This window comes from Neoarius graeffei, chromosome 10 (assembly GCF_027579695.1).
Source record: "Neoarius graeffei isolate fNeoGra1 chromosome 10, fNeoGra1.pri, whole genome shotgun sequence".
NCBI lineage: Eukaryota > Metazoa > Chordata > Actinopteri > Siluriformes > Ariidae > Neoarius > Neoarius graeffei.
Window position 1 is genome coordinate 90,232,579 of NC_083578.1, and position 23,999 is coordinate 90,256,577.

At 41.2% G+C, this 23,999-nt stretch overlaps 2 protein-coding genes across 5 annotated transcripts in view; one reads left to right on the forward strand and one right to left on the reverse strand.

Moving 5' to 3' along the window:
• Window positions 1–2,791: 2,791 nt before the first annotated feature.
• On the forward strand, window positions 2,792–19,137 carry elovl8b (ELOVL fatty acid elongase 8b). 3 transcript variants are annotated; one of them, XM_060932593.1, is made up of 8 exons: window positions 2,792–3,032; window positions 4,355–4,426; window positions 9,630–9,817; window positions 12,790–12,870; window positions 14,850–14,906; window positions 17,940–18,034; window positions 18,191–18,318; window positions 18,398–18,538. In XM_060932593.1, exons 2-8 carry the CDS (start codon window positions 4,369–4,371, stop codon window positions 18,451–18,453), a joined length of 663 nt encoding a protein of 220 aa, XP_060788576.1. In that variant the 5' UTR covers window positions 2,792–3,032; window positions 4,355–4,368; the 3' UTR covers window positions 18,454–18,538. The 3 variants fall into 3 exon arrangements, with proteins under 3 accessions (XP_060788576.1, XP_060788573.1, XP_060788574.1); XM_060932590.1 differs by having other exon boundaries at window positions 2,795–3,032; window positions 17,940–18,054; window positions 18,398–19,137; XM_060932591.1 differs by lacking the exon at window positions 2,792–3,032 and adding an exon at window positions 3,562–4,278 and having other exon boundaries at window positions 17,940–18,054; window positions 18,398–19,137.
• A 2,757-nt stretch (window positions 19,138–21,894) lies between these two features.
• Window positions 21,895–23,999, reverse strand: part of LOC132893447 (zinc finger protein GLIS1) — a 174,140-nt gene continuing 172,035 nt past the window's right edge. For both annotated transcript variants that reach the window (XM_060932595.1, XM_060932594.1), the window contains exons 10-11: window positions 23,616–23,753; window positions 21,895–23,480 (exon numbers count right to left, since the gene is read on the reverse strand). In XM_060932595.1, the coding sequence (XP_060788578.1) occupies window positions 23,347–23,480; window positions 23,616–23,753 (272 nt within the window). In that variant the 3' untranslated portion in view covers window positions 21,895–23,346. The remainder of the gene's footprint in view (window positions 23,481–23,615; window positions 23,754–23,999) is intronic.

Below are 23,999 nucleotides of genomic sequence, written 5' to 3' on the forward strand. Positions count from 1 at the left end.
TCTATCCCCAATGATGAAGCCTGTGGCGACGGTGGCAAGGAAAAACTCCCTCAGACAACATGAGGAAGAAACCTCGAGAGGAACCAGACTCAAAAGGGAACCCATCCTCATTTGGGCAACAACAGACAGCATGACTATAACATTAACAGTTTTAACATGAAGTCAGTTTCGTTGATGTTATAAACTCTTCATTGATGGAAACTTGAGTGCAAAACTGTTCATGACAACTGCAGTCCTAAAGTTAGCAAGTCAACTGTAGTCCTCAGCCATAAAAGCATTACTGTAAGAGTCCAGAGCGTCTTCCAAGCGTGACTTTCAACTGTCCACATGGGGCCGTCCTCCACAGGAGCGATGCAATGATCTACTGCAATGTGTCACATGATTCAGTGATTTTGCTTTGTTAAAATGCTTACAGGGCGGCACGGTGGTGTAGTGGTTAGCGCTGTTGCCTCACAGCAAGAAGGTCTGGGTTCGAGCCCCGTGGCCGGCGACAGCCTTTCTGTGCAGAGTTTGCATGTTCTCCCCGTGTCCGCGTGGGTTTCCTCCGGGTGCTCCGGTTTCCCCCACAGTCCAAAGACATGCAGGTTAGGTTAACTGGTGACTCTAAATTGAGCGTAGGTGTGAATGTGAGTGTGAATGGTTGTCTGTGTCTATGTGTCAGCCCTGTGATGACCTGGCGACTTATCCAGGGTGAACCCCGCCTTTCGCCCATAGTCAGCTGGGATAGGCTCCAGCTCGCCTGCGACCCTGTAGAACAGGATAAAGCGGCTACAGATAATGAGATGAGATGAGAAAATGCTTACATTAAGAATTAGAGTCTTGAGTAATATATCAGATGTAGTTTCTACCATAAATTAGAATAATCCCACTCCCTTATCTGAATATCTCCACTCATGACTTGAGAACTGCTGTTTTACAAATGAATATTCATGAGGAAAGTGCTGCCTGATTGTCCAGTAGAACAGGGGGTGGAGTAAGCAGTGGCTCATTATCATTTAAAGACACACACTCTCAACTCAGCCGTTTAGAAAGGGTGATGAAGGAGCTGTGGGGTTTTATCTTTGTGGTATTTTAACCAAAGTGTGTCTCAGACATTTCATTAAAACCTCAGGGAACTGTGTCGACTTGTGGAAAAGGGGGATAACATGTCACCTTTAATACATAACACACGTTAAATGCCATGTTTTGCCATTTATTACAAAAGTTGCACTTAATTTTTAGCCTCTTTAATGTCTCATGGGATAAATATCTCAGGTTGAAGAGGTTCACAAAACAAGACATAAAAGAAACTAATAAAAACATGTTCTGGAAAGGCAACCATGACCTGAAACAGAGCTTGATATGATTGAGATTTAAAAAGAGACATGAGCCAGTAAAGAGATATTTAAAAAACAAAAAACAAAACCCACCCCTCTACAAGGTGTAAAAGATGATCGTCGTTCATTTAACCTCTTGTCAAGCGGGAACGCTCTTGAGCCATTCGGCTGTATCAGTGTCAAGCTCTATTAGGCCTTCCAGGCTGTTTGGGGGTCGCAAGGTTGGGCAGGCATGGATTAGGTGCTGCAATGTCTATGGCAAACCACACTCGCAGGTATTGTTATCGCACGCACCAATGGATTTAAGGAATGTGCGAGTCCTGCAACAGCCAGTGCGTATACGATTCAGTCGCGCCCAGGCCTTATGATCCAGCTGATGGCCAATGGGCTTGGCGGTGGGAGTCTTGATGAACATGTGGAGTCTTGTACCGAGAGTACTCCACTCCTCTTGCCACCTGTTCTCCACCCAGGACGCCGACAGCGGTAGATGTTCTTGAAGCTTTGCAGCTCTTGTAGCAAAGTGTTGTCTCTGGATGCATTGCGGAGCTGCTGTAGGGTCGAGTAAAAGATGATAAGAAGAAGGAACAAAAACAATATCAGGGTCAAATTAAAAAAAAAAAATGTTTTTCATAAATTACTTTAAAGCTGCTCGTAAGAAATGAAATATAAATAAGCTGAGAGTTTTACAAATACAGTATCAATAAATAAATTTACTACTAACTAAATTTACTTATTGATGAGTAAAATAAATAAATAAATTTACTACTAATAATACATTTATTTTATCTTGTTCACCTGATTTGCACAAGTTGCACATTTGTTTATTTTATCTTATTTTTATTTAGTTCTTAATATCTCAGAATAGAATGTTTTTACGTAGCTCCTTTATTAGAATAGACTGTCTTTATTTAGTATTTATTTATTTATTTATTTAGCACCTTAACTCCAAGCCAAATTCCTTGTAGTTGCAACAATTACTTGGCAATAAAGCTTTTTCTCATTTACATTGTTTACATTTCTGTATGATTTTAATGAGCTTATATTTAGAGTTCATTAAAAATAATCAGTGTGACCAAGATGCGCTACTGAAGAAAAATAACCCTGAAGTTGATTATTTTCCGAGAAAGTGTAGAATCCTCTGTCCTGAAGATGCCGGAAAACTTACAGTTTTATCTCTGATTGTTACACAGTCCTGACACTGGAGACTCCTTCCACAAGTGTCACATAAACAAAACACCTTCAAGGAAACTCTAAACAACTATTATTTATTGTTCAGTGTTTTCTTATGCTAGTCTAGAAATTAAAAAGCAGAACATGCAAAAAAAAAGAGAAGGGGGAGACAAATACCATTTATAAATGATGAAACCAACAACAAGGAGAACACTGACTGGTGTCTGAAAGAAAAACCCAGTCCTGAATGGGTTAAACTACTTTCAAAGTAAAAGTTTGGTTTTTATACAAAACTTATGATTGATAAATGACTTGTGCAACACTCCTGCACTTCGACAGAGCTGTAGAAATAATCCAGACTGTGGTACAATCATCAGAATAAGAAACACAACCTGGTTTTCTCAGGAACAATCAAGCTGATTGTGCTAAAGGTTCAGCCTCCAGGATGTGGATCAGCAGGAGGACAAAGGTCCAGTCCATTAGAGACATCCACAGTCTTCAGACAAAACAAACAAACAAGCAAAGAACAGACAAAACCAGTGCTAGGTGAGTTTGAACTTTGTAGCCTATCAAACTGCAGGTTCTGAGTTTCATCAAAATGACTTTTAATAGTTTGAGCTTCCTGAAGCTCAGGGTTGAAGAACTCCAGAGCATGATTAAATCCTCATTTAGGATAAGTAAGAATCCTGTAAGAATCCTGTAAGATTCATCTTACACATGATACTTATATCTGTTTACAGACATAAACACACTCGATTCTGGCTTTGGTTCGTGTTTACACTGCCTGTGTCAAATCTGTTTCATTTTATTACAAATGTAAACCTGTAAACACGACTCAGTTCCATATTCGACTCTTTCAAATCAGAGTCAAACACGAATCATTTGCACTTCAATCATATGTGTGGAGTGTTTAATTAGATACTTAATCAGCTGACAATTTAGTTTTAGCCACGGGGTAAAAAAAGAGAGAGAGAGAGAGAGAGAGGAGGAAATAACATTCTTTGTGGTTGATGAATCAATCGACTCTTTTAGGTGAACGCTGAGTCGACACGCATGTCTGAACAGAATCCCTCGGACTTTACTAACATATGTAGTGTTTAATTAATTATCTAAATGGAGAAAAGTGGTGTGACGTGATAGTGGTTTGCTAGGTGGCTAATGCTACACGGAAAACAAGCTCAAACAGTTTACTTTTACCCTGCATTCATGTGCTCTGGGAAGAAGATATTTTCCAGTTGGGAAGTGGTATTTACCAGTGTGTTGTGTTCACATGCTTTTGTTGTGGTTGACAAATTAAAGATGGTGGACCAGATTCAAGTTAGCAATAGTTAGTTAGCTATCGTTAGCAATAGCGTCTGCTCTGGATAGGTAAAAACAAACCATAACAACACATTTTTAAAGGAAACGGATTTCTAATGTATTATATTACACTTGTTAATGACGCAACATTGCATAGACACCCAAAACTACCCACTAGTACTAGTAAAAAAAACTTTAGTAGCGTACAATGCTTAGCATTCAAGTGTCTTGTACCGCTCGCCGCCATGTTGAAAAGGTTAAAGTTCATCTCATCTCGGCAACTCGTGTATCAAAATTTTCTACGAGTTGCCCAGTGGAAAATACCACAAGAGGGGGCGTTCATGTGTGCTTTCCATGTCGGCGTTTGGTATTTACCATAATTCCCATAGCACATGAACGCAGCATTAAAGTAAACAGTTTCCGAACGAATCGGATCTTTGAGTCATCCCTATCATTCGATTCTTTTACATGAACCATATGAGAGTCGACTCGGGTAGGAAATCATTTCTGGAGGCTACTTTAATACATTAATCATGCACTTTTATTAAAACTGTATGATTTTTATCCAGGTTCAGGTTACTGAATGGCTTCGGCATGGCACAGAGTCAAATCACTGCATCAGTGGATCCTGGACAACGGAGGTGTGTTCACATTTACTCTGTTCACACTGACTGATGTGAATTTATTCTGTCTTTTCAGTCTCATCTCATTATCTGTAGCCGCTTTATCCTGTTCTACAGGGTCGCAGGCAAGCTGGATCCTATCCCAGCTGACTACGGGTGAAAGGCGGGGTTCACCCTGGACAAGTCGCCAGGTCATCACAGGGCTGACACATAGACACAGACAACCATTCACACTCACATTCACACCTACGCTCAATTTAGAGTCACCAGTTAACCTAACCTGCATGTCTTTGGACTGTGGGGGAAACCGGAGCACCCGGAGGAAACCCACGCGGACACGGGGAGAACATGCAAACTCAGCACGGAAAGGCCCTCACCGGCCATGGGGCTCGAACCTGGACCTTCTTGCTATGAGGCGACAGCGCTAACCACTACACCACCGTGCCACCCGGGAACAAATCTTTTAATTTATTCGCGAATCCACAAGGCACAAAAAGCTCCAGTGTGCTGCACAGCCCCATGTTTTGGTCCAGAAACCAAAATGATGATGCAAAGACTTTAAAGTGCATATTCTGGACCAATTTCGGGTTTTTTTATATGAAAGTCTGTCCCTTTACACGCTCATCCAGAAGGGTAATTTTGCACAAGGCCATCTGTCTACAGCAGAAAAAAATTAAAATAACAAAACACATCTGGAAAAATCCCAAGGGAGTCTGGAGCCAGATTCGTGACGTCACCTGCGGAAGCGCCAGCAGGCTGCGTGAGCTTTGCACGATTTCAGTGCACAGCCTGTGTAGACCAAGCGCTCCCATTTCTCTCTCATTGTCCGGTCTTTTGGAAAACGATGAGTACTAATCCCATCAAGATCGGTGTTGCTACACCCTCCTACGATACATCTGTTAACCATTTTAATAATTACATGATAACGTTGATGTGTCAGCCCTGTGATGACCTGGCGACTTGTCCAGGGTGTACCCCGCCTTTTGCCCGTAGTCAGCTGGGATAGGCTTCAGCTTGCCTGCGACCCTGTAGAACAGGATAAAGCAGCTACAGATGATGAGATAACGTTGAAGAAATTTGCAGAAAACCACCAGGTCGTTTTCTCATAAACAAACCAGCGCTGGCGTAGGATTCAGAGGGAGGCGTCCCGCACGCGACGTCACAAAAATCAATGTTTGCCGGGAAATCCAAATGCCAAGTTTTTTCAGAGGTGGACCAATTCGCCTCAAATGGCTTGATTTCAACTGGTATTGCGCAAGGTAAAAAATTATGCAAAATGTGACAGATATTTGACCAAAGTTTAATATAAAATAGGAGAATTACATTGATCTGGCTCCTGAATTTACCCGTGATATGCACTTTAACATTATGAGTACAATGAACTAATTAACCAATCAGAATCGAGTTTATTGCCAAGTCCATTCTCACATACAAGGAATTTGCTTTGGTGATTGGTGCTTGAACAGTTACAGTGGTGCTTGAAAGTTTGTGAACCCTTTAGAATTTTCTATATTTCTGCATAAATATGACCTAAAACATCATCAGGTTTTCACACAAGTCCTAAAAGTAGATAAAGAGAACCCAGTTAAACAAATGAGACAAAAATATTATACTTGCTCATTTATTTATTGAGGAAAATGATCCGATATTACATATCTGTGAGTGGCAAAAGTATGTGAACCTTTGCTTTCAGTATCTGGTGTGACCCCCTTGTACAGCAATAACTGCAACTAAACGTTTGCGGTAACTGTTGATCAGTCCTGCACACCGGCTTGGAGGAATTTTAGCCCGTTCCTCCGTACAGAACAGCTTCAACTCTGGGATGTTGGTGGGTTTCCTCACATGAACTGCTCGCTTCAGGTCCTTCCACAACATTTCCATTGGATTAAGGTCAGGACTTTGACTTGGTCATTCCAAAACATTAACTTTATTCTTCTTTAACCATTCTTTGGTAGAATGACTTGTGTGCTTAGGGTCTTTGTCTTGCTGCATGACCCACCTTCTCTTGAGATTCAGTTCATGGACAGATGTCCTGACATTTTTCCTTTAGAATTCGCTGGAATAATTCAGAATTCATTGTTCCATCAATGATGGGAAGCCGTCCTTGCTCAAATGAAGCAAAACAGGCCCAAACCATGATACTACCACCACCATGTTTCACAGATGGGATAAGGTTCTTATACTGGAATGCAGTGTTTTCCTTTCTCCAAACAGAATGCTTCTCATTTAAACCAAAATGTTCTGTTTTGGTCTCATCCGTCCACATAACATTTTTCCAATAGCCTTCTGGCTTGTCCACGTGATCTTTAGCAAACTTCCGACGAGCAGCAATGTTCTTTTTGGAGAGCAGTGGCTTTCTCCTTGCAACCCTGCCATGCACACCATTGTTGTTCAGTGTTCTCCTGATGGTGGACTCATGAACATTAACATTAGCCAATGTGAGAGAGGCCTTCAGTTGCTTAGAAGTTACCCTGGGGTCCTTTGTGACCTCACCGACTATTACACGCCTTGCTCTTGGAGTGATCTTTGTTGGTCGACCACTCCTGGGGTCTTGAATTTCCTCCATTTCTACACAATCTGTCTGACTGTGGATTGGTGGAGTCCAAACTCTTTAGAGATGGTTTTGTAACCTTTTCCAGCCTGATGAGCATCAACAACGCTTTTTCTGAGGTCCTCAGAAATCTCCTTTGTTCGTGCCATGATACACTTCCACAAACATGTGTTGTGAAGATCAGACTTTAATAGATCCCTGTTCTTTAAATAAAACAGGGTGCCCACTCACACCTGATTTCAATCAATGGGATGACAAACACCTGACTTTAATTTCACCTTCAAATTAATGGCTAATCTTAGAGGTTCACATACTTTTGCCACTCACAGATATGTAATATTGGATCATTTTCCTCAATAAATAAATGACCAGGGCAGCACGGTGGTGTAGTGGTTAGCACCGTCGCCTCACAGCAAGAAGGTCCGGGTTCGAGCCCCGTGGCCGGCGAGGGCCTTTCTGTGCGGAGTTTGCATGTTCTCCCCGTGTCCGCGTGGGTTTCCTCCGGGTGCTCCGGTTTCCCCCACAGTCCAAAGACATGCAGGTTAGGTTAACTGGTGACTCTAAATTGAGCGTAGGTGTGAATGTGAGTGTGAATGGTTGTCTGTGTCTATGTGTCAGCCCTGTGATGACCTGGCGACTTGTCCAGGGTGTACCCCGCCTTTCACCCGTAGTCAGCTGGGATAGGCTCCAGCTTGCCTGCGACCCTGTAGAAGGATAAAGCGGCTACAGATAATGAGATGAGATGAGAATAAATGACCAAGTATAACATTTTTGTCTCATTTGTTTAACTGGGTTCTCTTTATCTACTTTTAGGAGTTGTGTGAAAATCTGATGATGTTTTAGGTCATATTTATGCAGAAATATAGAAACTTCGAAAGGGTTCACAAACTTTCAAGCACCACTGTAAGACAAGAATTTAGCAAAGACAAAAGTAGCTATGTCCATAGAATTTTGCAGAAGCCATGGCCTAATGGTTCGAGAAGCAGCTTTGGGATCAACAGGTTGCCGGTTTGAGTCCCCTGACCACCAGGAATAGCTATAGTGCCCTTAAGCAAGGCACCTAACTCCCAGCTGTTCCCCAGGCTGCTCTGGGTATGTTGTATGTTGCTCTGGATAAAAGCGTCTGCTAAATGCCAGTAATGTAGAATAAAAAATAAGAAGAAATATACAAATTTGAAAAGTGGGCATTTAAGGGCTATATCCATGAGTTGTTTTGGAGTCCCAGCTCCTAGCTGGAGGTGGTGTGAGCTTCACCACATCTCTCAGAGTTGGCTACGGACCATGTACGAACTGCACACACACCATTTTCACTGCCGAGCTCCTCTACTATGTTTTTTCCAGATGTTGTCTTTAAAGTTGTTCTTTTCGTCATTTATCATCATTATCAAAGCTCGCTGGGTTTTGAGACACAAACTGAACAAGAGACTCCACCAGTCTTGCAGCAGTGTGATGACGTTTCCACAACCTGCGCCGTGATTGGTTGAATGAGTTCATGTCATGGAGGAAATATTAGAAAAATTGAACCTGCGATGAAAAAAACTAAACTCTGCTTGAACAGTCGTCTTTGATGTGAACGTGTTCGTTTATGGGATATTCATTCGAAAATACGGTATATGTTGTCAGACGAAAAAATTGTAACGACAGATCACACTGTGCGTCTGAAGACCTTAAGAGTCACGGTGGGTTTATTTATTTTTTATTTGTTGGAGCTACTTTTGCATTCCAGTTTCAGTACGTTTGCATTAACCATTACGCTTATTGTGATTGATATTGTAATGCAAAAATATTATCATCAAACACACAAGTATTGTGAGGTAATGCAAAAGTAGCTCGGAAAAAAAAATCCCCACCATGACCCTTAGGGGGCTCCGTGGGTTTCTTCTCAGAATGTGCGTAAAATTTATCCGAGTCCCACTAGCTTCTCTCTTGACATGTTTAATCAGGAGAACTTTATTTCAGCTTTGCGCTGGATTTTATTTTACTCAGTCTGGTTAATGTTCATGATCTGGAAAACATCGTCTGTCACATGAGCAGTATGCCAATTAACCCGACTAGTACGAATCGCAGCTCGGTCGATGTGTGTGTTGCAGCAGGTGGTGGGATTTGGAAGCTTGAACTGTAGTTACTGTACCGAGGTGGATCACTACTACTGCGTAGAGAATTAAGTTTACAGATTACCAATTTACCAAATCTAAACTGTTTTGCAAATGTCAAAAGGGTGTCAATTTATTTTACCTGCATGTTGAACTTCTTGTCCACCAGGTAACTATAAATGAAAACAAGTACAAGTCTGCTTGCGAGGACGCTTCCACCACAAATCTAGTTTTTTTGTTTGTTTGTTTTTAAATTAATTAATTTGTACGTCAGAAATGCTGAAAGTATTTGACCTTGATCTTGTTTGGATAAATTAAAAAATCTAATCAGTTCATCTGCTGGTTACAGTGAAAACGCCATATAAACCATACAAACATTCAACCACTCGCTCTGACGAGATTCTCAGATGGACACCCGGAGAACATAAAACTAATACCCCAGACACGCACTCTGTCTTCAGGAGCCTCGGCCTCTGATCTCTCCACCCTTACTAATACACACCAGCTTAAAGTGCATTATTCATGCTCTATGCTCTGCTGTTCTTTCCTCCAAATTTCTCTCCACTGTTGGTTCCAGATAAGAGGACTGACCCATGGCTGCTCGTTTACTCCCCCGTTCCTGTCTTCTGTATTTTTCTCTGCTACCTCGCCATCATCTGGCTTGGACCCAAACTCATGAGAAACAGGAAACCACTGGACCTCAAACTTGTGCTTATAGTTTACAACTTTGCTATGGTTTGTCTGTCGGTCTACATGTTCCATGAGGTAAAGTGTCTTCTACGCTTTTCTGCTTTTATTCTTCAAGTCAGGAAATGAAGCAAATAATAATGCATTTTATTTCGAAGCGCCTTTCAAAACACTCAAGGACACTATACAAACAGTAAAAACAACAGTACAAACAGTAAAACAAGACAATAAAAGCACAGAGAAAGTAAACAGAATTTAGAGATGGTAAAAGACACGGTGAATATGCTAACTGAAACAAGTGAGTTTTCAGTCTGGATTTGAATAGAGGTAGAGAGTCGATATTATGTATGTCGTGGGGGAGTGAATTCCAGAGTTGGGGAGCAGAGTGACTGAAAGCTCTACTCCCCATAGTACTGAGACGGGCAGAGGGGACAGTGAGGAGGATGGAGGAGGAGGATTGGAGGGAGCGAGAGGGGGTAGCAATGTGGAGAAGATTGGACAAATCTGGAGGGGCAAGATTATGGATGGCCTTGAATGTGTGGAGGAGAATTTTGAAGTTGATCCTGTATTTGATAGGGAGCCAGTGGAGAGTCTGTAGTGTTGGGGTGATGTGATGAAAAGAGGGCGTATTGATGATGATACGGGCAGCTGAATTCTGGACCAATTGGAGCTTATGAAGGGATTTTTGAGGGAGACCAAAAAGGAGAGAATTACAGTAGTCAATGTGGGAGGTGACAAGACTGTGTACAAGGATGGAGGTGGTGTGGGAGGTGAGGGAGGGGCGAAGACGATTTATGTTACGTAAGTGAAAATAAGCAGACCGTGTAATGTTATTGATATGAGAGAGGAAGGATAGAGAGCTGTCTAGGATGACACCCAGGCTCTTGACCTGAGTGGAGGGGAAGACTTATGGAACCGTCAATTGAAAAGAAGATACTGTCAACTTTGGAGAGGGTGGATTTGGTGCCTACAAGGAGGACTTCAGTTTTGTCGCTGTTCAGTTTCAGGAAGTTAGAGGTGAACCAGGATTTGATTTCAGCTAAGCAGGTGGTAAGGGAAGAGGGAAGAGGGTTTTCCAGACAGGTAGAGCTGGGTGTCATCCGCATAGCAATGAAAGTTGATATTAAATTTATGAAATATATTGCCGAGGGGAAGGAGGTAGGTGATGAAGAGGAGGGGCCCCAGGACAGAGTTGTGAGAAATCGCCGGGTTGTTGCCATGTTTCAGTCAAACAGAGGAAGTCAAGCTTACGGTCGTTGAGGAGATTTTGGATGAGATGACCTTTGCCTGTGAGTGAGCGGATGTTGAGGAGACCAAAGTTGATGGTGGAGTTGTCTTGTCTGACAGAGGCGTTGATTGTTGATCTAGCCGGGATGGCTAACGCACTGTGATCAGCAGCCCGACCAGCAAGTCTGCGGGGTTGGCGAGAGGTGGACCAGAGTAATTGAATGGGTCTGGAGTTGTCGTAGTAAAAGTTCTGATGGGAGCCACGGTGAATGTATCTCCGCCGAGGCTGGAGAGCAATGTCCGGGTGTAGCGATGCCGGCAGGGGCACAGACAGGTGACTGCGGAGGAGCTCAGCAGTGGTGTATTGGATCAAATCTTACGAGCATGAGGAATAGAACTGGAGGAAACATTCATGGAGCATGTAATAATAACTGTATAACTCAGTATCGCAAATGTTTTCCGTTTACAGGTGATCACATCTGCATTTGTTTAGTATTTATTCTTAATGTAAAAGTAGCATAAAAATATAATTTTCATACAGTTTCCCAAACATTTTGGAAAGTGTCTCAACTTTTATGTAATGTCTTCAAGACTTACTACATATACACTGCAATCACGCTATAACGAACCCCGCTCTTTTACTACAAGCTTTGATACATCATGAACTAAGTTCATGTCCCCTGCCTTTAATGACGATGAGTCGGAATCGTCAAAAAAAAAGACATTGCAGTGTCACGTCTACGTGTGTTGGCACTTGGAGCACACAGCACCATTAGGACTAATTACAGTACTATGCACCTGTTCCAGATTAGAGTGCAATCACAGCATACACTTATAAGGAATCTCTAAACACACAGACTTGGTGAAGTATACGCGCTGTACCGAGTGTCTAACATTACCAGGCCTTATATCTGTGTATTGCCTTTCTGGTTTTGACTTTGTTTTGCGCCTTTCATCTTTTCCTTCGCCATTCTGTTTGTGCCTTGCATGACTGTTGCCCGTTTCATGACCCTGCCTTTCTTTATCTTACGTTTTTGTGCTGTTTGCCTGCCTGTTTGTAAATAAACACTCTTCCGTCATTCGCACACACTGATCCATGCGCTCCTCTTCCCCCAGAGACAAACAATAATCAAGTCCGCAGTCAAGTTAGCAATACTTATGAGTGTTAACGCCATAAAAGAAAGGCTTAACGAGCGTCACTTAGGTGTCGATGACTAACAATTATCGAGAACGTGATCAAAGGATCAATAAAAGGATGAAATAACTGCTGACACTACTAAACTTAACACCTAGCTAAAGTGTACCGGTGGTGGTTTTATTGCCCCGCCCCGTGACGTAAATGACATCATTGTTGATTTGTAGCACATGAATGGACTGAATGGTGAAGATTTAGAAAACAGAGTGAGTCAGTGTTTGGACAGTGACACGATACGATAGAGCGTTAACCTCCATCATTTCCATAACAGATGAAGAAATCAATCATCGCCTTCATTCGAGATCCTTTAACTCAGTCAGTGAACTGCGATAGTGACTCGGAAGGAGAAATTTGTGGTAAGGAATTTTAATGTACCTAAAATTTTGCGTATAACACGAGTGTGTGGTGTGACAAGTGGTTCCATTTCAGTATAACGAACTTTTTGGAATAACGAACTGTTTGGACATCGCCTAAGGAGGAGTTTGTTATCGTGGGATTGCAGTGTACTACACTCAAATATTTATTAGTTATAAAGTTAATGAATATATTAATGAACACATTGAAATATTATGATTTTTCTGGACAACAAACAAATTTCTTTAAAGCTTTTATATTTTGTTCTGACTAGTTCTTAGTGACGTCTTGGCTCTCAGACTACAGCTACCTCTGTCAGCCTGTCGACTACAGCAGCAGTCCTCTGGCTAGGAGGGTAATCATTACCTCTAATTAATTAAGGGGTAACTCACTGTGTGCTGTGCTGTTTTAGGAAAATAATCAACAGTGCAGTGGTGTGATGAAGCACAGTTACCATGAAGTCGATTGTTTTCCTATAACAGCACGTCCTGAAGTGTTTCGTTCCTGTTACACTCCAGCTATTTGCAAAATAATTTTTCCCAACATGTCTTTTTTTTATCCATTTCTACAACCCTGATTCCAAAAAAGTTGGGACAAAGTACAAATTGTAAATAAAAACGGAATGCAATGATGTGGAAGTTTCAAAATTCCATATTTTATACAGAATAGAACATAGATGACATATCAAATGTTTAAACTGAGAAAATGTATCATTTAAAGAGAAAAATTAGGTGATTTTAAATTTCATGACAACAACACATCTCAAAAAAGTTGGGACAAGGCCATGTTTACCGCTGTGAGACATCCCCTTTTCTCTTTACAACAGTCTGTAAACGTCTGGGGACTGAGGAGACAAGTTGCTCAAGTTTAGGGATAGGAATGTTAACCCATTCTTGTCTAATGTAGGATTCTAGTTGCTCAACTGTCTTAGGTCTTTTTTGTCGTATCTTCCGTTTTATGATGCGCCAAATGTTTTCTATGAGTGAAAGATCTGGACTGCAGGCTGGCCAGTTCAGTACCCGGACCCTTCTTCTACGCAGCCATGATGCTGTAATTGATGCAGTATGTGGTTTGGCATTGTCATGTTGGAAAATGCAAGGTCTTCCGTGAAAGAGACGTCGTCTGGATGGGAGCATATGTTGCTCTAGAACCTGGATATACCTTTCAGCATTGATGGTGTCTTTCCAGATGTGTAAGCTGCCCATGCCACACGCACTAATGCAACCCCATACCATCAGAGATGCAGGCTTCTGAACTGAACGCTGATAACAACTCGGGTCGTCCTTGTCCTCTTTAGTCCGAATGACACGGCGTCCCTGATTTCCATAAAGAACTTCACATTTTGATTCGTCTGACCACAGAACAGTTTTCCACTTTTCCACAGTCCATTTTAAATGAGCCTTGGCCCAGAGAAGATGTCTACGCATCTGGATCATGTTTAGATACGGCTTCTTCTTTGCACTATAGAGTTTTAGCTGGCAACGGCGGATGGCACGGTGAATTGTGTTCACAGATAATGTTCTCCGGAAATATTCCTGAGCCCATTTTGTGATTTCCAATACAGAAGCATGCCTGTATGTGATGCAGTGCCGTCTAAGGGCCCGAAGATCACGGGCACCCAGTATGGTTTTCCGGCCTTGACCCTTACGCACAGAGATTCTTCCAGATTCTCTGAATCTTTTGATGATATTATGCACTGTAGATGATGATATGTTCAAACTCTTTGCAATTTTACACTGTCGAACTCCTTTCTGATATTGCTCCACTATTTGTCGGCGCAGAATTAGGGGGATTGGTGATCCTCTTCCCATCTTTACTTCCGAGAACCGCTGCCACTCCAAGATGCTCTTTTTATACCCAGTCATGTTAATGACCTATTGCCAATTGACCTAATGAGTTGCAATTTGGTCCTCCAGCTGTTCCTTTTTTGTACCTTTAACTTTTCCAGCCTCTTATTGCCCCTGTCCCAACTTTTTTGAGATGTGTTGCTGTCATGAAATTTCAAATGAGCCAATATTTGGCATGAAATTTCAAAATTTCTCACTTTCGACATTTGATATGTTGTCTATGTTCTATTGTGAATACAATATCAGTTTTTGAGATTTGTAAATTATTGCATTCCGTTTTTATTTACAATTTGTACTTTGTCCCAACTTTTTTGGAATCGGGGTTGTAGTTACGTTTAATGTTATTGAGCTGTTCTTACTTACATTAGAGCTTGTCATGTTACTGAGATACTGTAACGAAGTGTAACGTAAACTTTATGTGGCGTGTCCATGGTGACATCCTTTGACGTGTCATTTTTCCGTGTGCTTTCGTTTTCCTGGTTCTCAGATGGCCAGTGTGTGCTGGTGGTTCTTCTTCTCCAAAGTCATCGAGCTCAGTGATACAGTAAGTTACTGCACCCCATCAGGACAAAGTGTCTCTTAAACACCAACCGAACATCATCTAATAAAACTAAATGTCGGTGCTTGGTGGTGAATGTTGGTGTTGATGAGGGATTTGATGGTGCTTCATGAGGAACTTTTTTTCATGGTAAATCTTGGCATTTAATAAAGAACATTGGTGCTTGGTGGTGAATATTGGTGTGAAATGGTGCGTGTTGCCATTTGATGGTGTTTGTTAGGGGTTAGTAGCCACATGGTAATGATGAATCTTGGTGGTAAATTGCTTGTTTTGTTGGTATTTAATGTTGTTGAGTGGTAAATGTTGGTGTTTGTTGGTGAGAGAGTGGATGTTTGGTGGGGTTTTTTTTTGGAAGTTTGATGGTGTTTACTGTTAAATGTTAGTGTTCATTGCTATGCACTGGAAAATGGTGTGTGGTGGTAAACACTGGAGCATGTTGGTGGTAATGTTGGGAAATATTCATGGTGAAGGTTGGTGTTTGGAAATCTGTGTACGTTGGTGATGGGTGTTTGATGGCACTTACTGGTGAAGGTTGAATGCCAAATTTGATGGTGTTTGAAGGTGTTTGTTGGAAAATGTCTGCAAATGTTGGTGTTTGAGTTTGTTGGTGATTATTGGGAGTCCTGGTATGTGTTGAATTTTGTTTGATAGTGTTGACTGGTGATTGCTGGTGTTTAAAGCTAAATGTGTCAAATATTGGAGAATGATGTTTGATGGTGTTCCCTTACGCAACGAAAATATATTTCTCAATATATAAGCTGACAATATATGGGAAAATACTGCAATTATTGGCTGTTTTCATATTTTCATATATTGAATAAATACATATTGTTTTGAAAATATACTATATAATATATTGTTTATATATATATATATATATATATATATATATATATATATATGTTCAACATTATATACAAGATTATTTATTGGAAGAGGCATTGTAAATATATATGTAAAATTATATGAGATACCTCAATATGCAAGATAATATAATGAGATTTATATGGGAACATATATGTACAAGGTCTTAAATATGTTGAAAATATATTGATTTATATGAAATAATATATTTAATTATATATAATTATCATATTATACATGGTAAATATGAAATAATCTAATGTACAATGTCTGTCATATATTTTAAAATATAAATAATGTATTGAATAATACATCAGTATAGTTTACATTCACTGAATGAAGTTTATTTCAAAAGCAGCAGCTGAAGGGACCTGAGAACAAAAGGAATGAAAGGCATGTCACCATGGTTCCATCTGAAGCTGAGCATCATAATAATCAGCATCATAATAGCATAATGTACATAATGTGTTCGGCAAATGGCAAACTGTTCGCTGGTAGGGATGTGCTGTATAATAATTAGTTCCAGGCAATCCTTTAGTGCAGTGGTGTGGATCCCACATGCTAACTTCTCAAGACCCGCTCTGATTGGCCAGCCTTGGCCAGTCCTTCAGCTGTCCTTGGACTTTTTCTTTTCCTGGTGTGTCAACTCACAGATCCTTTTGTTTATGGCCGTTCGTATGTCTGGAATCTTCGCCCCTGGGTGTTGCTGAACGACTGCATCTGTAAAAGATAACAAAATAAGAAAGACATCCACAATGTTAGCCTCTGATTGTTGCAAAAGGAAAGATGAGGTGGATCCCAATACTGGTAATATTTTTCTTGTATGCCTAGTCCTCGCTCCTCAGTGGGTTACCTGTAAATAGTTCAGTCTGAAATCAGAATTGGCTTCTCAAGGAACCAAGGAAGGAGTTAGGAAGGTTCTCCAAGGGGCTTATAGAGCGAGGAGGTTACACTACTGTATCCACTTTAAGTTTTCCAGGAAGTATTTTGGTCAGTGAGACCAAAGAAGTATTTTTGTCGTAGCCAAGCGTCTGCCTATGGGAGGAGAATTGATGCTGGTGCTGGGATTTTTAATCTCATCTCATTATCTGTAGCTGCTTTATCCTGTTCTACAGGGTCGCAGGCGAGCTGGAGCCTATCCCAGCTGACTACGGGCGAAAGGCGGGGTTCACCCTGGACAAGTCGCCAGGTCATCACAGGGCTGACACAGACAACCATTCACACTCACATTCACACCTACGCTCAATTTAGAGTCACCAGTTAACCTAACCTGCATGTCTTTGGACTGTGGGGGAAACCGGAGCACCCGGAGGAAACCCACGCGGACACGGGGAGAACATGCAAACTCCGCACAGAAAGGCCCTCGCCGGCCACGGGGCTCGAACCCGGACCTTCTTGCTGTGAGGTGACAGCGCTAACCACCACACCACCGTGCCACCCCGCTGATGAAATGTTTGATGTATTCTAACTAGATAGAGAAATTGCTTTATATCTAAAAGAATATCCAAGCTGTTAAAGCTTTTTATTTGTCCATCTGTTTCACTATTAGTTGTGTACATTTCAGTCCTAAAGTGTTTGTTTGTTACCCTTTACCATTTACAATAACTTTGCAAAATATATTAAGCCATTAAAAATAAATGCTTACTATCTTACTGAGTAAAGCTTTAAGCTTCTTGGGGTCCAGATGCTGGCGTCTCTCTGCAGATGGATCGACCTTATTGACCCCTCCCGTCAGGTTGGACTTAATCAATGCTGAACAGGCCCAGCAGGAGGGTGCTGGTGAACGTGACTGAATATCGGTGTTTGGTTGGGAGCACTGGGGCGTGTTGTTTATGTTTGAATGTTCAGTGAGGTACTGTATATTGGATAAAAGTGGTGTTTAATGGAAAATGTTGACATTTATTGGGGAATATTGGTGCTTCCTGGTCAAAAATTGGGAGTGTTTGTGTGTGGTTGATTGTTTTGGGTCTTTGATGGCGTTTATTGGTGTGCAGTTGAATGTTGGTATTTGCTGATGTTTGCTGGTGAACATTTATGGTGAATGTTGGTGTTGTTGGAGAATGTTGGATGGTGGTGTTGTGGATGTTTTGATTATATCTCAAAGCAAAAACACACCAATAACATCACAGCACTTTCTTACCCTTCTCTCGCCAGGTGTTTTTTATCTTGCGTAAGAAGAACAGTCAGCTGACCTTCCTGCATGTGTACCATCACGGCACCATGATCTTCAACTGGTGGGCCGGAGTCAAGTACGTGGCCGGGGGACAGTGTACGCCGCTCTTCTTACTTTTTATAACTGTTTGTCTTTAGAGAATAGAGCTGTGTAATGAAGTGTAAAAGATCCTGTTATCACTAAGTAAGTACATTGTTTGTGTGTGTGTGTGTGTGTGTGTGTGTGTGTGTAGCATTCTTCATTGGGCTCCTCAACACATTCGTACACATCATCATGTATTCGTACTATGGTCTGGCAGCTTTGGGTCCACACATGCAGAAATATCTGTGGTGGAAACGTTACCTCACCTCCATACAACTGGTAAACACACACACACTCTCTTGAATATCTCAGTGAACTGAAGGTGTGTGTTCCTTCTCACCACCTCTTTCATTTCCAGCTGCAGTTCGTTCTTCTCACCACACACACCGGCTACAACCTGTTCACCGAGTGTGACTTCCCCGACTCTATGAACGGCGTTGTGTTCGCCTACTGCATCAGCCTCATCCTGCTCTTCAGCAACTTCTACTACCAGAGCTACATGAACAGGAAGAACAAACGCTCCTGATCCAGACTCTGGACCCATCCCTGTTCCAGCTCTGCTCACTTCCTCTTGCGAGAAGTCGTTTAATTTAATGTCTGTGTTGCGCTTTAAAAATGACGGCTGCACATCAGCAGGCCGGAGTGACGAGAGGAAGTGAGTTGAGGTGGATTTGGGACCTTTCTTTAAACATTCCAGTTTTTTTTTTTTAAACGCACCCTTATCGAAGTCCCTTCATCACTTCCTCCTCAGTTCTCAGGGTTTTTATTACTGTACGACTGCTCCAGCTTTAATAAAGTCTAAAGAAAAGGAATCAAACCAACATCAGTGTGGACTTCAGGACAAAAACATCCTCAGACCAAATCACCATCTTCTCCTCTGTTCTGTAAACGATGCAGTAACAGGGAAGGTTTCAAACTGGATGTTCCACTTTAATCAGCTTTACCTGTGGAAGCTGCTGCTGTTTTGTTGGTCGTACGACTTCAAGAACCTCATCACCACGAGTTCAACAAAAACTTGAACCAAACGAGAAATTCCTGCAGTTCTGTGTTCAGAGGAACGCAAACCAACGCAATTAAAACACAAGGATTTAAAAATCAGTTTGCTTTCTTCATGTGGTGCTTTATTCTATTCTAAAGGTTTTTTTTTTTATTTTAAAAAGGAAAAAAAAAACTCCTGAAAGTTAAAATTGATATTAACCCTTTTATGCATCATGTCCACACAGTTTAAATTTTTTTTAAAAATTAAGAAAATATACGATGTAAATCAACTCCAAATCACTTGACAGCATTACTGTAAATTAAACTAAACTTCTGTAGTGCTAAAAACAACTTCTCTCTCAATTTTAACAACTTTCTACATAAAAAAAATAAAGTAAAAAAGTGTTTTGGTGCCAAATTATACTGATTACCTTAGATAATAAATAGTTTTTGTTTGATTAAATTTTTTTTATCTCCTTGTGTCATTCAACAGTCCTAAACTTAGTCGACGGTGCATGCTCAGAAATAATGTTTTCTAAAATAAATAAAATAACCAACTAAATAAATAAATTCAGTTGTCAACTTTATTATTAAAATTTTTTGATATTGGAAATTTAAAAAAGGGTTCTTTTAGCCGTTTTACTCATGGACAGTATTTACCTTTTATAAAAGTAACATTTAAACAGAATAAAAATTCATGCAGTAAAAAAAAAAGTGAAAATATAAAAATCTGCATGTAAATACAGTAATATAACCATCAAAGAGTTAAATTCACTCCGACTCTGACACTGGAGACTCCTTCTGTTCACCAAACGTCACATAAACATCTCCAGGAGACAGTGAAGCTCACGTTGGCCTTCGAGAAGGCTGAGGGCGATACATTTTTGGTCCCTCCAACTAGAAATCAAAATCTGATTGGTTAATTCATGAATCTGTCACTTCCTACATAAACATACGCTGCCATGGCCTTCTGTCCCGGCAATGACGTCCGAACCAGTGAGCAAGCAGCTCGAAACTCTTCTCAGCCTAGAGGAGACAAACAAAACGATCTCACTGAAAAACTAATGTTTTCAGGACAGTAACCCTTTCATTTCTGAAGCACATTTGATAGAAAATGAGGCCGAATTAGAAGAAAACAATTATGATGAAATTATAAAAGAAATTAAATGTAACATTTGAAATGCTGATCTGTTTGGGCTTCTCTGAAGGACTAGAAGGCCCTGATGGTTCCTCTCTGCGTCTCCTTGTGTAAAGAAGCCGTAACCCCGTGACTGAGCTGTTACTATGGAGACGGTAATGTATCAGAACTGAAGAAGGTTTTCAGATGAGAGGTGAAATGTCTTCGAGAATTTTAAGCAAGTCCAGTTGCCGCCTTTAGCACCTACGGTTTACGATGACCTGGATGATGGGGGAACCTTCACAGACGTATCAGAACGAGCTCGTTAATGTAAATCGAAACCTGTGATTTACACAACTTTACATAAAATTAACCCTTTCTGCCCAAATCACAGTCCTGATTCTAACAGTGCTGTGGTGTAAAATAGAGTCTTTCAGGGAGAACCATGACTGGACTTTAATATCCTACAGGTTGTGTTGCATTGTACTGAGCGTTCAGTTCACTAGGGGGCGGTGTTTACCCTCTGTACTCACTAGCATCATGAGGTACATCAAGTTTCCCATCAAGTAACAAACGTTAATCACGATGAACTCTTTTCATGCATGTTACAGAGAGTCGAGCAAAAACATCCGTAACAAAAATCAAATCCCTTGCAACCCTGACATTACTTGAATAGAAATCATTTTCCTGTCAGACTCCTTGTTATTCTCAGTTGCAAACTTTCTCCACAACATCGCTATTTGAAGTATTTTTGTGTGTGAATGAACAGAAACGACTGTTTATAGCTGCTATAATGCTGCGTCACAAACGCGCCACAACATTACACGTAACTGTAAATCGATAAAAAGTACAACGTCCCGTCCTTTAATAAGTGCAAACTGTAATCACTGGCAAGTCGATCTGTTTAATCAACAGAAATACAGAAGGGTGTATCTAATTAAATAATTAGAGGAATAAAACACACACACGAGACTGCATTATTAAAGGGAAATTTATTTTCTGAGACACGATATAGTAATAATTAATAGTTTATCAAACTGTACATTTTATACAACTGCTAGGAGTTCAGCGGACGGGTAATATCCATCAAGCTTTAAAAAACACACACAGACAGAAACAAAAATCAAAACACAATACACACGTGGCAAACATTCACTGATAAACACGGCAATGCTACACACAAAGCGTATATAATTCTTACAGACTTCAGCCGAGACAGAGAGAGAGAGATCAAATCCTTTGAGATGTGAACCAGAATCACATCGTAATAAAATTTACTCATCATCTGTTTGTAAGCAAAAATCTTCTTACATGTAGTTAATAAGATCATGTTGGTGTCTGAGGTTTTTGTTTGTTTGTTTTTGTTTGTTTTTCTGCTCCAAGGCTGATGAAGCCAACAATTACTGAAAGTCTAATTAACCCAGAGCCTTAAATCACATGAGGAACTGGTGGAAATATCAGACACCAGACATCATTGTTTGTTTGTTTGTTTGATGAACTACATGTAAAGGACATTGTGCAAAATTCACTTTTTAAGACCAAACTTTCCTTATTCACTGCTGAATTTGTGGCTATAGAAGGTAAACTCTCCTGAAAACACTTTAGGATGCTTTTTCACTTGCCTTTTTTTTTTGAAAAGCATCAAGTGACGTGAAGCACTTTATTTATTATTAAAAGCACTAAATGAGAACTAGAAAGAAAATTTTCTGAAAAATTAAAACCAAGGGTGAGAGCAGCTGTATCGAGACCATCAAGTGGAGTTTATACTGTTAATGTGGACAAAAGGGGGGAGGGGGTGTGGGGATGAATGATACAAGAAAGAACAGTGAAGACATGATGAAGAGATAGAACAGAAGCAATGGAGTGATGAATGAACAGTGATGGACTCTTTAAGTAACAGTGATGGAGTGTTAGGGTGATGGAGTAACAGTGACAGTGTTAGAGTGATGGAGTAACAGTGATGGAGTGTTAGGGTGATGGAGTAACAGTGACAGTGTTAGAGTGATGGAGTAACAGTGATGGAGTGTTAGGGTGATGGAGTAGCAGTGGTGGAGTGTTAGGGTGATGGAGTAACAGTGGTGGAGTAACAGTGACAGTGTTAGAGTGATGGAGTAACAGTGGTGGAGTGTTAGGGTGATGGAGTAACAGTGGTGGAGTGTTAGGGTGATGGAGTAACAGTGGTGGAGTGTTAGGGTGATGGAGTAACAGTGACAGTGTTAGAGTGATGGAGTAACAGTGATGGAGTGTTAGGGTGATGGAGGAGCAGTGGTGGAGTAACAGTGACAGTGTTAGAGTGATGGAGTAACAGTGGTGGAGTGTTAGGGTGATGGAGTAACAGTGGTGGAGTGTTAGAGTGATGGAGTAACAGTGGTGGAGTGTTAGGGTGATGGAGTAACAGTGGTGGAGTGTTAGGGTGATGGAGTAACAGTGGTGGAGTGTTAGGGTGATGGAGTAACAGTGGTGGAGTGTTAGGGTGATGGAGTAACAGTGGTGGAGTGTTAGGGTGATGGAGTAACAGTGGTGGAGTGTTAGGGTGATGGAGTAACAGTGGTGGAGTGTTAGGGTGATGGAGTAACAGTGGTGGAGTGTTAGGGTGATGGAGTAACAGTGGTGGAGTAACAGTGACAGTGTTAGGGTGATGGAGTGATAGAGTGATGGAGTAACAGTGGTGGAGTGATAGGGTGATGGAGTAACAGTGAAAGTGTTAGAGTGATGGAGTAACAGTGATGGAGTGGTAGGGTGTTAAGGCGATGGAGTAACAGTGGTGGAGTAACAGTGACAGTGTTAGGGTGATGGAGTGATAGAGTGATGGAGTAACAGTGGTGGAGTGATAGGGTGATGGAGTAACAGTGACAGTGTTAGAATGATGGAGTAACAGTGATGGAGTGATAGTGTTAAGGTGATGGAGTAACAGTGATGGAGTGATAGAGTGTTAGGGTGATGGAGTAACAGTGACAGTGTTAGAGTGATGGAGTGTTAGGGTGATGGAGTAACAGAGGAACACTGACAGAGTGATAGAACCGTGATAGAATGACTGCTGGAGTAAAGAAGTGATGGAGTTATAGCAGAACAGTGATGGTGTAGATAGGCTGATGAAGTGATAGAATGACAGACTGATAGACTGAAAGAGTGATGGAGTACAGTAATATAGTAACAGTGATATAGTAACGGAGTCTGGGAATGATGGAGTGATATATTGATGGAGTGATGCTCTACGTCTCAGTGTACACTGAGGACATTTGATTCAGGCTGCGCTCGAAGGCTCCCAGCTGGAAGAAGACGCTGTCCTCCGCACTGAGACTGAACTGAGACACAGAACCCCCGAGATCCGGTACCAAACTGAACCCTACACACACACACACACACACACACACACACACACACACACACAAGCATGAATTTAGCACTTTTGGCTTTATAAAGTGTGTGTGTGTGTGTGTGTGTGTGTGTGTGTGTGTGTGTGTGTGTGTGTGGTGTATACCTGTATTGGAGCAGCTGGTATGTATGCCGTTGTGTGTGTTGAAGTTGTGAGGATCTGCCGGGATGTTAGTGTTGATGTTCTGCTCTGCTCTATAATTCTCCCCGAAGTGGAAGCAGCTCTGGAAATTTCCTCGATAATCTGAAAAAATATCAACACTTTTACACTCACTGTTACTCTCACTGTTACAGTGTTACACTCACTGTTACTCTCACTGTTACAGTGTTACTCTCACTGCTACTCACTGTTACTCTCACTGTTACAGTGTTACTCTCACTGCTACTCACTGTTACTCTCACTGTTACAGTGTTACTCTCGCTGTTACTCACTGTTACTCTCACTGTTACAGTGTTACTCTCACTGCTACTCACTGTTACTCTCACTGTT

Coding starts and splice junctions, on each gene's coding strand:
- elovl8b (XM_060932590.1), top strand. CDS start 4,369: ATGGCTTCGGCATGGCACAGAGTCAAATCACTGCATCAGTGGATCCTG. Junction 4,427..9,629: donor GTGGATCCTGGACAACGGAG/GTGTGTTCACAT, acceptor TGTTGGTTCCAG/ATAAGAGGACTGACCCATGG. Junction 9,818..12,789: donor CGGTCTACATGTTCCATGAG/GTAAAGTGTCTT, acceptor TGTTCTGACTAG/TTCTTAGTGACGTCTTGGCT.